This window comes from Acipenser ruthenus, chromosome 25 (genome assembly GCF_902713425.1).
Source record: "Acipenser ruthenus chromosome 25, fAciRut3.2 maternal haplotype, whole genome shotgun sequence".
Lineage (NCBI taxonomy): Eukaryota > Metazoa > Chordata > Actinopteri > Acipenseriformes > Acipenseridae > Acipenser > Acipenser ruthenus.
Window position 1 is genome coordinate 8,158,160 of NC_081213.1, and position 16,625 is coordinate 8,174,784.

General features: G+C 43.6%; 1 protein-coding gene across 1 annotated transcript in view; it reads right to left on the minus strand.

The window, feature by feature from the left end:
• Nucleotides 1–6,492: 6,492 nt before the first annotated feature.
• LOC131701545 (forkhead box protein O6-like) overlaps nucleotides 6,493–16,625 on the minus strand; it is a 46,436-nt gene continuing 36,303 nt past the window's right edge. The window contains exon 2 of the mRNA XM_059000175.1: nucleotides 6,493–11,605. Coding sequence (XP_058856158.1) covers nucleotides 10,058–11,605 — 1,548 coding nt within the window. The 3' untranslated portion in view covers nucleotides 6,493–10,057. The remainder of the gene's footprint in view (nucleotides 11,606–16,625) is intronic.

Genomic DNA, 16,625 nt, shown 5'->3' on the forward strand with positions numbered 1-16,625 from the left:
CAAAGCAAAAGTTTTTTCAAGCCAAAGGAGGCTGAATCAGTGAGCAAGCTGCACAAATGCATTTTGTGCTGCTTCTTTGTATTATTCATCAGATTAAGGCTGTAGATAGCAGGTGTGCACATTTATTAAAACCACTGAAACTCAGTTTTAGAGTTACGGACGTTTCAGACTGAGAGACAATCTGTAGTATTCTTCCATGCTTTGCCAATCATGAGTGAAAGAGCATTCTCCTATTACCCACCTAAAACCATCACATATCCTGTGTTTGACATGATCGGCTCAGAGTGCACGCATGTGTCTGGGGGGTGAGAGTTAAAATAGGCATGACAGATATTGGCCTAGTTTTAGAGTCTTGAACTACTGTGCTTGTCCAGAGCCAAACAATACTGTAATAAATCACTCAAATTGGAAAACGTTTGGAAACAAGAAGAGGCTGTTCAGCCAATCAAGGCGCATCACCAATACTATATTTCATCACTAAGGAGATTTCATTCAAAAGGACAAAATGTGATTGTTTTTTATGTTTTTGATTGTTTTTTAATGACCTTATAGGCTGTTCCATGCATTTCTAACTCTCTGTGTAAAAAAGCCCGACCTAAACTTGCTTTTACTCAGCTTCCATTTACAACAACATTGGTCAATTTAAAATGATATAATTTGTAACTTCAACTGAGAACCCATCAATGAATGGAGTGTACCTACAATCACATGCTATTAATGGCAAGTTTCAGATTTTTACATCAACCACACAGTAATCTTAAATACACAATGACTGTCGCGGGTCTGAGAGTTTTAATAGCATATTGCTGCTGCTGCTTTGAAAACATGCAATTAGTCAACTGACAGGTTTCTGAGGTCCACTGTCACTTTGGGGGTCTAATCGACTATTCAGTGCAACCCTGAGTTCAAGATCTGTTTTGACGTACAAAGGCAAGGTTTATACATTAGCTGTTGTTTTCTTCAATCTGAATGTTTGTACTTGCTTCAACATAGAATCCTTTGAGTTCATACAGCAGTAATTGCAAAATGTAAGAACGATTTATTTTGTGATCCATATTTATTAAAAGTATTTTCCATTAAACATAAATGTTGTACACAAGTATTCTTATACATATAGAAATTCATTACAAAAATGGCAGGCGCTTGTCATTACATTTATTACCTTTCTTTCAGTTTTTCTATATAGAGCTCTATTGAGTGTTGATGGGTTTTCTTGTTACACACTCCATATATTAAAAGCAAAAAAATCACTGTGCAAAGGTAGCATGTTAAACTGTCATATGGGATATTGCCAAAGGTAGTACATCAAATATATAGAACATAAGCAGATCAAGAACACAGAACAGTGATTTGAGTGAGGTGGAAGATACTGTGCAGCTATTTCTGCTGTCTCTACAGCTCTCTCCTCTCCCCCCTCGTTAAAAAGCAGCCCCTTCTAATAGTTAATTGGTTACTGCTTCCCACACACAGCTCAGCCTTTGATATTCCCAGAGTAGAGGAGTCACACTGCTTACTGTCTGTCCATCCAACACAGTGTGGCTGAGAGGGGGGGGACAGGGAGAGGTAGAGGAGGGGGAGAGTGAGTGAGAGAGGGGAAGGGAGAGGGGGGAAGGGGAGATCGAGCGGGGACAGAGGGGGGAAGGGGAGATTGAGCGGGGACAGAGGGGGGGAAGGGGAGATCGAGCTGGGACAGAGGGAGGAGGAGGGACAATGGAGAGGGAAGGAAGAGGAAGACTGTAGAATAAGATAAGGGAGGGAGGGAGAGGGAAAGAGAAGGGGAGAGAGGTAGAGGGTGTGGGAAGGGAGAAAGGGGTGAAATAGCAGATAGATTGAGGAAAAGAGAAAGAGGGGATAGAAAAAAGAAAGTGAGGGAGGGAGAGAAGAGAGTGCAGATGTGATGGAGGGGAATGAAGGAAGTAGGGGAGATGGAGGAGAGAGCTAGAAAGAGAGAGATGGCGACAGAGAGAGAGAATCTGCTTGCCATGTGTCTGGGATTGTGAGGGCAGGCTGTGAGCATGAGGGGACTTATCCCCCACCCCCCTTCTCCTCCTTCGCCCCAAACAGCCACCTGGGACTGTGAAGCAGCTAATCCTAATTAGAGAGGCTTGATGAAACTGCGATGTGTGCGGTGGGAACAGAAGGAGGGGGCAGGGAGGCTTCATTAGTTGTGTGCTGGCATCCGGCCAGGCATTCATGCTAATCAGACTGACTCAGACTTTCTCTTGCTGGGAGACTGCCAAGAGAGGTCTGAGAGATAAGAGAGCTGAGAGGCTTAACTTCTCAGAGGCTAGAGAAAGTACTCAGCCTGGAAGGGAGAGGTTAGAGTAGCACAGTGGTGTGAGAGAGAATGCAAGAAAGAAAGAAAGGGCTGCAGTGTGGAAAGCAGTGGGTTTGGGGAGCTCAGTGGTTAGAGAAAGAATGTGCTGGGCTACAGTATGGAACTTCACAGGAAAAAGAACTCCACTCAACACTGCAGAGCTGTATAGTGGTCTATAGGAAAGAGAACACTCAACACTGCAGAGCTGTATAGAGGTCTATAGGAACGAGAACACTCAACACTGCAGAGCTGTATAGATGTCTATAGGAAAGAGAACTCCGCTCAACACTGCAAAGCTGTATAGAGGTATATAGGAAAGAGAACTCAACACTGCAGGGCTGTATAGAGGTCTATAGGAAAGAGAACTAAACACTGCAGAGCTGTATAGATGTCTATAGGAAAGAGAACTCCGCTCAACACTGCAAAGCTGTATAGAGGTATATAGGAAAGAGAACTCAACACTGCAGAGCTGTATAACAGCACATCGGATTGTAGCCCCCCACTCCCCTACCTGATACTTCCTCCTGACTCACAGACTCCCTCACCCTAACCCTAAACCCGACAAACACACAGACTCCCTCACCCTAACCCTAACCTGACACACACAGACTCCCTCACCCTAACCCTAACCCCGACACACGCAGACACCCTCACCCTAACCCTAACCCCGACACACACAGACTCCCTCAGGGGCATCCTACCATCTGTGACCCAGCCCTAGAGGGATTAACCCTTTATAAACTGCAGCAATGCATTACATTTCGTGACTGTAATAATTACTGGGCGTGATTTCTCCACATATTCTTGTAGTGCCTCCTTGTGGAGAGGGACGGTAGAGCGAGTGGAGTGGAACAAGTTCTCTGTTCAGAGCAGCATTTTCACTATGTCCAGAACAGGAGTCACTAACAGCTCTGCTGACTTTTCCAGTGCTTTAAATTGTGTGGTTCATTTTTAGGGTCCTCATTAAAGAAAATGAAACCCTGATGTGCTAATCCTGATCGTCCATGTGCCTGTATTGAATTGTTGTTGCTGTTGTTGTTGTAATATGATATGGCTGTAGGCGGGTTCATGTGACTGGTGCTGCCTTATCCAGTGCCCATGCACAGTGCAAGCAAGCACCTTAACCACTATGCAAAAGAGTCTTGTCTGCAGGTGTAGTTACTGAGCTGTTAATGTCATCTCATCACCAGGGGATCCAGCCATGCTGCACTTGAATCAACACAACCACAATTTCAAACATTGTACCAGAAGCCATTACAGTATTTCAAGGTAGATGCCTTTTTTTCTCTACCTTCTAATAAATGTTCTTGTCTTCATTTTCCACCCCTAAGTGACGTGCTGTAACCACCTGTCGGTATGAAACATGATTCATTATTTGAATTTAGCTCACCAGCCACGTCTCAACACAGACACATCCCAAATAAACATCATAGGTTACTATCTCTCGTATAGTGGTGATTGTATGTATGGACGTATGTATCCATGTCACACTTGACACGTTTTTGCAGATATCTGGAGAATCACTTATCAGTTGTCATGAAACGTTGTGTTAAAGTTTATTAGCATAAGTTACTGAGAGTACCAGATTCTTAGCCTATATGGAGGTGTCTGTCCATTCATCCATCCGTCTGCATCTGTCACACTTCCATGTGTGCATATATCTGAAGAGCCGCTTATCCAGTTGTCTTTTAACACAAGCTATTGGGAACATCAGATTCTGTGGAGCTATGAATGCATCTGTATGTCACATTTATGCATCTATCTGGAGTATGCTACTGACGCACTTCAATAGCTCCTTTGAAAGAGCAACAGTTCAAATAGCTATTTGTCATATAGCAGAATTTGCTGGGAAATATATATTTCTGTTCTGTGTGAGGGTCAGGTGCAAGCGATCAGGCAAAAAGGCAGGAAATCAGGCAGCCGTTGAAATAGGGACAACAATAAAGGAAACCAAATTATGTTTAAACAAATAATAACAATATACAGTCACACACGAAGCACACACTCCAGCTCCTTCTTAAAGCCCAGCCTCTGCAGGACTGACCAGACAGGCCAGGTGCAGCTTTTTACACACCTGCAGCAGGTAAACCACATTGAATAATTCATTGATTGGCCCACCAATCAAGGTCCACATTTTACTTCATTCCATCCATATTCTCGCATGGAGTATTTTAAATCAAAGACCAAACTTAACCCTTTGCTGGGTCCAGTTTATAGTGGTTCTCCAGATAGTGTGACATATAGATGGACAGATGTACGGACAGACAGACACCTCTATATAGCTCCACTCTCTGACATTTTCAATAACTTAATAATAGTAATCCCAAGTTCCATGTCAATTGGAGAAGTGGTTCTCTAGATATATGGACAAATGTGAAGTTTGACAATGTGTACAAGTTATTTAAATAATATTTTATTTTCCAAACAGTCCATATAATTCAGTATATCAGTATATCAACTACAGTGACGCACAACAGATGTTTAGAACAATGATGGGAGAAAACACCCATTAACTGTGACTTTCTCCCTCCTTACTTGCTATTTCTCTCATGCTCTTTTTTTATCTTTTTGCGTGTTTGATTTTTAAAATAACGCTTTTCCCACAATAGAGGGGGGACTGAATTCATTATTGACAATAATACGTTTATTGATAGTTATTGATAATATATTTTAGGCACTTCCAATACCAGACTAAATCATCAATCGAATAGCTAGTATCTTATTCAACCCTCGATAAACAACGCGTCCAATAATCGGCAAGGAAAGGATTTATATCTTGCCTCAATCCGCTACGTCCCGCTGTGAGTCAGCGTTCGCCTCCTCCTCCTCCCCAGCTTCCACCTGCTTTTTAGGCTTCGTTTAATGAGGGAGGGCAGCTATCCTGCCCCCCTGCTCATGGTTTGCCTACGGTCAGCCTCTCCACTTATCTGCCAGCTAATTTATGGGCAGGGGTACCTTGAAAGGCCGCCAAAGGCCAAAGAATGTGGTGTAAAATATGTATATTGTAATAGTGTTGTCTGGTCTATGTTTTAATAAATAATCTATAGTATGAGTTTCCTGACTGAACTGAAGGTCAGTGGGCGTCCTCCGATCCCTCAACTAAGCAAAATTGCCTCTTTACACCCAGGAGAGCGTATGACCTACCGACAAAGGCCAGAAGGGTGCGCTGCAGCGCAGTGAGGAGAAACACTCTGCCAGTTTTGCCTCGCAGGTTAATTGTATTATCCAAATATTGCATCGAAATCCCATTCTCTTTGCTGCACAGCCAATACAAAACCTTTATTGAATCAAAATGATCACATGATGAGGTCTTCGATGTAATGACATTTAGTTTCTGAAGCAGAGCAAAAATCAATAACTGCAAACTAATGGCATCTATGTTATGTGTTTTGTTAATTAATACACAGAAGTCGTTATAATAAAAAAAAAAAGGTGAACCAGGCAGAAGTTTAGTTTTGTTTGTGTGTTGTAAGCAAACTCACTGATTCGTCCGCTGAGCATTGTAAGGTTAGTGGAAAAATGTAATGTTTTCTTTCTCTGCTGCACAAAATAAAGGTTGCCATACTTGATTTGAATGTTATGTTGTAATAATGCAGAGGCAGTAATTGATTAATCGATTATCAATCGTCATGGCTCTTGCTCAGTTAAACATTCGTGGATTGATTAATAGCCCTGCAGCCCTTTTTGGAGGCTGTAGCACTGTCTCCCTAAGTGATATGATGGTAATAATAAGCAGAGGGCGGCATTAAAAGGAACGATTTTAAGCAGGCTTGACTGTTTATCGTTCAAAATAAAGAGCATAAAGGGAAGTCCTGAAAGTCTGCCCTGGTAAAGACATGGCTGCGTGGTGTGCAGGGTGAGTCATGCAGTCAGGGGAGCGCCAAGTTGTCAGTCTTCAATAGGGGTTCCACAAGAAGCGTTGCATTACCAGGTTAGGGAGTCAGAAACGTCAAGGACTGTTTTTCTTCCCCGCAATACAGCAGAGCCAACTGAACTGGCAGCTGGTGATCTCAAAGCAGGCGTTATATATTCCTGATGGGATGTTTCAATGATAATAAAACTGTGGGTTTAACAGGAGTGCTATGAAGCAGGTTGCACTGTACTCAGTAAAAAGGTTTCCACTATAACCAGTGGCCTGGGATAAAAAAAAAAAAAAACACTCTGTCACTGTGAGCACGCTCCAGGAGTCTTTTGTTTTGTTTATTTAACAGTCACCATATGATTAAATACATTCTCTTAAAAAAAAACATGACAAACATGAATTTTATTCTTTTTTTAAACTATTATACATATTCTCCATATTATAGATTTTGTACAAAATAAAACAAGAAAGAACAAAACAAAAAGTTTGACCCAGTAATAAATACAGGATATGCTATTTAGTTAGTGTTGAAAGGAGAAGAGGGGGGTACAGTTCTGCTTATTGAGTAAGTTAGAGGCCCATCTTTTTATTAAACATATAGATCATATTTTTAAAATACACTATATGCTCCATCAATAAGTAAAGTTTAAAATCCCTTTCCCTATCCTTAGTTAGCTTTAGCACCCTTTTCACTATCACCATAATCATTGTTTAAAAGTGAAGGTATCAATCACACTACGTGTAAAAGTTTCTCTTTCTCTTTCTCTGCTCCACCAGCACAGAGTCGAGGGAGGCTATCAGAGAGTATAAGAGCCTCCCTTTCTCTCTCTCTGCTCCACCAGCACAGAGCCGAGGGAGGCTGTTCAGAGAGTATAAGAGCCTCCCTTTCTCTCTCTCTGCTCCACCAGCACAGAGCCGAGGGAGGCTGTTCAGAGAGTATAAGAGCCTCCCTTTCTCTCTCTCTGCTCCACCAGCACAGAGTCGAGGGAGGCTGTTCAGAGAGTATAAGAGCATCCCTTTCTCTCTCTCTGCTCCACCAGCACAGAGCAGAGAGTATAAGAGCCTCCCTTTCTCTCTCTGCTCCACCAGCACAGAACAGAGGGAGGCTGTTCAGAGAGTATAAGAGCCTCCCTTTCTCTCTCTGCTCCACCAGCACAGAGCAGAGGGAGGCTGTCACGCTCTTACACTCACATGCTGCCGTTGTGCCTTTCTTGAGCCCAAATTAGAGATGTACTCTACAATGGTTGGCACAGGAGTTAAAAGATAGTATGGATAGTGAATGGGGAAGGGATTTGGGGGGGAGGCCAGTAAATATTGTACACGTTGAAGCATGTCAGTTTCCCAACCCTTGGAACAAGCAGTTATACCTTGTTTTTAATACATCTACAATTGTATTGTATTATTTAGAAATGGGCGTTATGTTTGTGGAATAGCACTGGCGTAGGAAAGGATCCATACCACAGTTCATTTCTTATACTGTACATTTACAAGTAATTAAAGAGCTTTAAGTGGGAGTGTATGTATAGATTTATATATACTGCAGATAAAATTCTACATATATAAATAAATACATATTAATATTGAAGCCTAGGACTGTATAAACCCCTGTATAGGTCTCCTTTACATAAAAGGGAATTCACAATTAACCCAATTTAGAAAAAGGAAACTAGACCAGAAACAATACCCTGGTGCAATGTGAGTAGCAGACAGACAGCGTGCTGTCAGGACCACTGTACTGCCCGTTGTGAAGCTGCTGGTAATGTTGCGGTCTGTTAATGAAAATATACTGGGACTAGAATGGGATCCCAATGGAATATTTCCAGCGTTAACCCTAAATGATCTGAAATGACAAGCAGTGGCCCTACAATGGCAATGCAATGGTAGGAGAAGGGCAGTTACACTTGGATCCAAAAGGGATTTCCTCTTAGGGGTCGTCCAAAATGACCATCAATTACAGCAAGTGTACACAGCATGCTCTTTTTCGACATATTTTTCATAATCTTCCATCTACTGAGTGATGCAGCTTATATTTTATTACTTTCATGATGAGCAAGTCCTTTCACACCTGTGTGTGTTCACTAGTATTTTTATTTTCAGTTTACAGAAGCTTGTTTGTATGGTACAGTGTACTGTATAAGATTCCATTGACGTTTTGACAAAGTTGTGCTGTTGTTTGTACACCCAGATTTTAGACATATTAGGTATGTATCTGAATTAATTGTGCACGTATTTGCATACTGGGGGAATACACTAACAAATACAAATTAAAATATTTCACCTTTTAATTTTAATTTAAACGTGTGGTGCTGTCTTTCTGTATTTGAAATCACCTATGATAAACCTGATATTGATAAACACATTTCATCACATCACATTTCATCACATCACATCTCTTGCGTCTTTTTAAAGAAGGCATGTGAATATTTCAAACTATATTAAAACGTCATGATTTTTGGAACACCCACCTCCCCCTGCACACTCTTTGTACGCTTTTACAAAATTACGATAATTCTGGACGGCCCCTTAAGGTATTTCACTGACTCAAGTGTTGACTAACAAACAGGACATGTATACAGGGGCGTATCTGCAAAAGAACACAGAACAACAGTTATCAAAGTAGAAGATAAGAATTCAGTAGTCTAAGATATTCAGCATTTAAATGTATTTTTCTGTTGAACAATTTGGAGTATTATAATGGTGTATGTTTCATCAGGTTATGAGGTTATGAGCAGTCTTTATGCTATGACAGATGATGTCTAAAAGTTCATCTTGAAACTAATTTTAAACCGTGACGCAAATTCCAAGCAGCCTAAATTTCCAGTCCAAATTATAAAACATATTTTCAAAAGTTCCTCATACACAAAACCGTTTATTTGTTTTATGATACCATTAATATCCTCCACAGCAGTCATTATCTGTTGAGAACTGGCCTTGTCTTTTTGTTAAGTGCCCAATAGTCTTCAATTACCCAGCAGGCAATGGGCGATGGAACAGGCATTAACATTAATGTTTTTTTGTTTTGAGAAGATAGTACCAGTACATTTGTTAGAAGTCTACTTGTTGTAGTTTGGCTAGAGCTTGCTTAATTTGTTGTCAATGTTTTTTAATCTATTGACACCCAATGGACCTGGTTGATGTGAAGCACTTCCTGCTGTCTAGATGTTAATTCAAGGGACCTGTGGTTTGCAATCGTGAGTAGAGATGTACCAATGAAATATGAGAGTTATAGTTAAACGGTTAAATAATGACAAACCATTTTTTCTAATCTCTCAAAGTCAGTCTAAGACTTACTCATTCTTATCTTGTACAGTGTTGAGAGGAACCCATCAAGTCTGAACCTTGTTAAAGTGGAGGAACCAAGGCTTTGAAAAGCATTTTCTTCTGTTAGCGTCAGCACATTCTCACAACCTTGTATAGTTCTGCGTTTTGTTTCACTTTTTTAAGATGAAGCCCAGTTATCTTACCACAACACTAGAATTCACTTCCTTCCTGGGTTACAGTTAAAGGCACCCTAACCACACAAAGGCAGTGAAATGCTCATGAGGGATCCTATAATCTGTGACACAGGAAGGAAGTGAGCATATAGTGTCGTGGCAGGATACATTTCCTTGATAGCTTCCTTTGTTTTAGTTAATAGTACCTCACCTGAAACTTAAACTTGCTGCCAATCCTTAAATGTGTAGGGTTAAGGAACTGAGTCATCAACTTTACAGTTGAGTAGGATACATTATGTCTTCACCAGAGTATAGCACTAAGAGACTTGTGTGAATGTGGTTTTGAAAGCCTTGGTTAAGAAGCACAGAAGACTTATACATCAGTCTCAGATCAGTCCATGGGGATGAGATAGGGGGCTATGCCTCATCCCCTCCCATTCCCTCCTAACCTGGCACCCAGCTCTGGTTATTGTGGGTCTGGGGCGTCCCAGGCAAGTTGCCCATGCCCATAGCCATGCCCATGTTGCCCTGTGACAGAGTGCAGTCAAAATTGAAGTCAATCTCCTCTGAGGAGTCCATGAAATCATTGAGGATGATGGACTCCACATCGCAGTCCAGGCTGCCGTGGAACATGTCCAGGTCCAGGTCTGCTGGCAGCCGCTCGGGGGGGTAGTGGTGGTGGAGATGGCTGTGGTAATGGTAGTTCCCTTGGGGGTGGGGGTGAGGGTGGTAGGGGCCATGGATGGAGTCCACCATGCCTTGGTGATGGCTGTGGATGGGGTAAGGCTGGCCAGGGTGTGGCCTTTGGTGGGGGGCGGTAGCTAGGTGACACGTGTCCAGTGGGGCACCCAGCAGCCCAGCCGGATTGGGTGGCAAGGCGGTGGAGGTGGGGAGATGGCTGTGATTGGATGAAGGGTACATGCCACCAACTTTGAGGCTGTTGTTTGTGTTATTGTAAGCTTGCATCAGCCCACCACCATTCGACAGTCCTCTTGAGATGCTGCCACTGCTGCTGCTGCAGAGCGTAGGTCTGTGAGAGTGGGAGTGAGAGTGGGAGTGGGAGTGGGCATGGGAGGTCACCCCCACTGCAGGGTTGGGCATCAAAGAATTAACCTCATGGCTTAGCATAAGTGCCTTTGCTCGGTACTGTTGGGTGGAAGTGAGCAGATCTTGTAAGGAGGTGCTGCTGGGGTAGTGGCTCCCAACGGCCGCCTGGAAGGTGGTGGGCTTGTTCTCCTGGATGGTTTGCATGGGCGAATGGCGCAGCATGCCCATGGATGACTGGCTGTAGATGGTGCCGCAGTAGGTTCCAGCACTGGAAGGAGTCCCTGCGCACTTGGACCCGTGGAAGGGGAATCCAGAAGCTCTTTGCTTCATCTGCTGGTGAGAAGGAGCGTAGCTGTCCTGGCGGTGCTCCAGAAGCCCGTTGAGGTTCTCATTGAGGTTGATGGCCCCTGTCAGGTCTGCTAGCTGGGGGAGCTCTACAGGACAGCGGCCCCCCGTGCCCACGTTTGGTGACAGGGTGCTGCAAGGGCTGGGGTACATCCGTGGGGAGGCAGAGCATGAAGGACCATCCTCTGGTTCCAGATCATCGTCTGCAGCCAGGATCGGGGAGAGACGGCTGCTTAGTGTGGATGCGGAGGAGCTGGCCCGTGAGCGGATGTCGGTCCAGGCATCAAATTCCTCCCCCACCCCCCCTGCTACGACTCCCCCTCCCCCTGCAGGGCTCCATGCTCCCCCTGCCCCTCTCCCTGGGCTCTCCTCTGGTCCTTCCTGCGCTGAGGCTGCCACAGCAGCTGCTTTCTTCTTGCTGGCTCTCCCCTTGCTCTTCAGGAACTTGCTGTTGTTGTCCATGGAGACTGCCCTCCGGCGGGGGGCTTTGCCCGACTTGCCCCCGTCCGGGTTCAGCATCCACCAGGAGCTTTTCCCCGTGCCCTCGTTCTGCACGCGGATGAATCGTGTGTGCAGGGACAGGTTGTGACGGATGGAGTTCTGCAGGGAATGAGAAAAGATTCTGTTAAGGATTTCAGGAAGACCGCTTGAGCTTTCCTATACATACAGCATTAGGAGGGGATCAGCAACAGGAACACTCCACTGCCTTCTAGGCGAATCACAGGCCCAGTTTGAATCCATTAACTGGGGAGAGGGCCCAATGCAAATGGACCATCAGTGTCCTAATAAAGTCCCCAGTGAGTATATTTTTCAATATATTACGGATACATAGGGCATATCGTAATGCGGTTTTGTAAGATATGATATAAGCTTACTTGCCACTCTGACACTGAGTGGATGAAAATCAGCTTACCTATACTGTATTTTATAACATATAGTTAAATCACAACAACCAAATAGTATAGCTCATTTTAATGTGACGTCATTTCCATCTTTTCCATAGGGCTGATTGCAGCCCAAGTTTATTCTACAGAAGATGAACCTCAGGGGGTTAACAGTGCTAGGCAGGGTAGGTGTGCTGAGAGGAGGTGGAAGTGGAGCAGACATGATGAAATCTCCCCCACGCTCACACAGAGGTGCAATTAGTCCTAAACACAGCTTAATCAGTCAGCTGCAGATTGATTTCTGTGCTCATCGATTCTAGAAGCAGGCTGGCACCGTGCCAGGCTGGCAGAGACTTCAAAAGCAATGAAGTGCGAAGAGAGCAGGGATTAGCTGACAAGATAAGGAGGGGGGGCAAGCAGCCTGGAAAGTGTCTCCCCTTTCAAGAGTTACTGACTCGTCTCTCGCTCCACAAGGGGATTTAAAGGTGCCGTGCCCTTCAGCTCTTACAACAGGTTCATCTGGAATGATGCAATTACAAGTGAACTGACACTTGGTTTCCTGCTAAGTTCTTTCATTCATGCTGAGTTCATATGAAGTAACTATTCAATCAAGGCAAAAATGAAGTAACAGATAAGCATATCAGTTGATATAGAACTGTAATTAACAATCACATACATACATACATACTGTACATATATTGCATACAGGCACACAGGTATACATTCCAGGTGCATGTCTGTGGCTCGTAGCCATTAACATTTTTACTGTAATTGTTGAGATCTATTAAACAATATCATTTTTGCAGCCCAAGTTATGATGTGTTATGAAAGCTTATATGTACGTTATGTCGAGTGATTATGCACATAGTTATACAGTGTTATGAATGCTGTGTCAAATTTAAATAAACTGTCATCAAATGGAGCATATTTGGGTTAAACTTGGTGGCACATCACTTCTTGTCTGTCCATAATTTATCAATACACTTTTTAATGAGCAAACCATAAGCAATTGCTCCACCCCAGAAATGCATTTCAAAACCGACAGCATTTTGAGCTATTTTGAAAACGAAATTGAGATCGAATTATGAACAGACAAACAGACTCTTATAACCAAGAAAACGGTAACACTGACGACCACACTTACAAAATAGCAATCATTTCTGCCCACCTTCCAAACCTCAGTTTTGCATTATCAGACCTGTCAGCAGTCCCTTATTTACCGGGACTCTCCCGTTTTTTTAGACACTTCTCCCAGGCAACTCCCGGGACAGATTTTCTCATGTATTTTGCTCAAAACTCTACTCTACCCCCCTTGTGCTGCAAACCTTTAATTTCTGCAAAAGTCATGTGGTTACTGCAATCCCTGTCTGCAAATAGCAGGGTTTAGGACACAGGGGAGCTCTGTGGCAGGCATGCATTCAGTGTGCGAGACAAGCTCACATCTACGATGGATTACTATGCACTGCACAGTTATGACGGCCACTGTGATTTACAGACAAGTCTGTCTTTCAGTATTCATAGTAAACGTGAGTGCACGTATCTCTCAGACACATCATATTTCTGACAAGCCAACCGGGATCTTACGTTTAAGACTTTCTAGAGGGAGTGGAGTCTGATTTCTGCTTCCAATTTTATTAACTGAGACAGTAAGCGATGTGCAAGACGAATATTCACGTGTCAGTTTCTGAAGGCCTAAACTAAACCGGTTGCTAAGCAACATGGCTGTTACAGTACTAAGTTTGAATGGCATAATACAACTGTCAACAGCAGAAATGTGTACTTAGACTCATAATATGCATCCCGCCAGTATTAATAAGTAGATTTGCATGTGACGGCAGGAACCTGGCAAGCTAGTCTGTGTTTATGTGGGTACGGGAGAAGGTGCCAGCCTGCCTTCATACCCCACCTGTGCAGCATCTGCAGGTGTCCTGCCCTATCGGAGCTGTCTGTGCCAGAGAGAGAGGGCAGGGGGACAGCCTGACAGACTGACTGGCTGGCATCACAGCCGCTTCATCAAGGAGCGACAGCACTTCATCTGAATAGTCTGTCTGTGTGTGTGGGGGGGGGGGGGGGCGTAGGCGTAAGAGAGTGAAATCACACTGAGAGAGGAGGGAAGAGGGGGGGTAGGAGGAAGAGAGGGAGAGGGAGGGGAAAGGAAAAGGGAGAGGTTGTGGGGAGGAGGGAGAAGGGGAGATGAAAAGACAAATGGGGAGACATAGTGAGGGTTAGAAAGAGAGTGGGGGATGGAATAAGTGAGAGAAGGGGAGAAAGTGATGGTAGAGGGGGAGAGGAATGGGGAGTGTGGGAAAGGGAGGGGAGAATTAGAGGGGAGAAGAGCGAAAGAAAGGAGAGAGTGATAGGGAGTCAAAAACGGTGTTCCCGATAGATCTCACTCTTCTAAAACAAGAAAAAAAACTTTGAAGCTCTTCTGTTCTTCCAGTAATACTGTGAGCTTTCCGACAGCCCGGTTAAAGGAATACTCTGTGAATCTGTAGTTTAATGCTTTACTATCCCATGATGTTACCATATCATACCAATTTTCTATATGGTGTCCTTCATGAACAAGCATCTACCCATTACCCATGCACACTTCTAAAAGACACCCTTAGTGCACCCCTAGTGGTCATTTTTATCCTCATTACAGAAATTCCACCTTGCTCAGGCTAGTTCAGACTTACAATATGCTTGTGACTTGTTTAAACATGTCCATACCCCTGAGAGCAGAAATGACAGTAACAGGAGAGCTGTTCCAAGCCACAAAGTGGTTTCATGTTCCCACAGCTTAAGAATGTGCCCTGGCTGAAGCTCTGCAGTATTCAGGGCACAGGGCTCAGGGCTGGGCTCTGAGCTCGGCTTGCTGCCCTGCTAACGGGTGCCAGGCTGACAGGGCGCTAATTGAAGCCTCGACCAGCCAGCTCCGAAATAGTACAGAGAACAGGTGAGGCGGGCAGGGGATCGGAAAAACAGGCCAGCCAGGACACTGGAGAGAGACAGAGTGTGAAGAGGGATGAAGGAGGGAGAGGGGGAGAGGGAGAGAGATTGAGAGTTAGATGAGATAGAGGGAGGGAGAGGGGGAAGAGAGGGGGAGAGAGAGAGATTGAGAGATAGATGAGAGAGAGGGAGGGAGAGGGGGAAGAGAGGGGGAGAGGAGGGGGAGAGATTAAGAGTTAGATGAGAGAGAGAGGGAGAGGGGTTAGAGCGGGGGAGAGGAGGGAGAGAGGAGGGAGAGGGGGAGAGATTCAGAGTTAGATGAGAGAGGGAGGGAGAGGGGTTAGAGCAGGAGAGAGGAGGGGGGAGAGGAGGGAGAGGGGGAGAGATTGAGAGATAGATGAGAGAGGGAGGGAGAGGGGGAAGAGAGGGTGAGAGGAGGGAGCAAAGGAAAGAAGGTACAACTTAAGTGTGCAAGCACTGTCGAGTTACTACACATATTGAAACTGAAAACAATAATTTCATACAGTATATAAAAAGCAAAAGCCAGGAAAAAAAAAAAAAAGCTAAAAATAACACCGAAAAATGAAATTAATAAAAACCGAAAAAAAGAAATATAATGTGTATATATTTACTATATATCAAATTTAATGTATAAAACATTTAAATAAATGTATTGTTAATAGAACTTTGTACTGGATATTTTGTTGGAAAATCTAAATAAGCAGCTACAAACTTTACAGCTGTATACTATGGTAAAAGCACAGTAAAGTATAGTATAGCATAGTATTGTTATGAACAGAAAATATATGACACTAGAAATACTGAAAAAAAAAATAAACAAAAGTGTTTTTCAATGTCTTCAAATGAACAAAAGACTTGTCGAAACATTTGTAATTGAATGTATTATGATTCCTAAATTCAGCACTACTGAAAGTGTAATTGTTGTGGAGGATAAATATGTGATGCACTGTTTAAAACTGAAATATATACGTTCACTCCAAAATGAGTGCGCACATTGACTGTGGTTACCCTCTGTAAGCATGCTTGTAAGTGTCTGTGCCTGTCTGAGTCAAATGTTTTTTGGTTGATCAAATCAACTATTAAGTAGATAAATGTTCCATTCACTTGAGTTATTCTGAAACAGCAATATATAATGAGTATCTAAATGTAAAATCACAAAAAAAAGAAGAAAAAAAAACAGTTTTAAAACAGCAGCCATTGTGTGCCAATATGAACTATTTTCCATGCAGGATAGCAATTGGGGCTAAGGTACATACTTATGCCTTTAATGGCTTATTTTATGCCATCAGAGTGGAATTACACTAGCTGGCCTTATTCTGCTTGTCACACGCAGACAGGTTGGCATGCTGGGCACCCCTGGTTACCAGGATGCCACACAGCTGGTTGCCAAGGAGACCTGCTGGAGAAGGAGGGTTCCCGTTGCCATGGCAGCCAGCCTGACTCCCGCTGAAATAGAGGAAGAGAGCGAGAGAGAGAGAGAGAGCGACAGAGAGCGGTGAGAGCGGAGTTACATTACAGAGACACCTGACTAGACTGGAGCTGAGAGAGAGAGAGAGAGAGAGAGAGAGAGAGAGAGAGGGGGGGGGTAAAGAGAAGTGAGAGAAGAGAATGGAGGGAGAGTGGGAATGGGTAAAGAGAGTAAAAGGATAGGAAGATAGGGAGGGTGGAAACTGTATTTGTACTGTGGTAAAAGAGAGGGAACGCCCAGCAATATGTACTCATGCTACTAAATGGCACAAAACCACAATATAAACCGTACATTATAACCCATTACAAGAAAATGG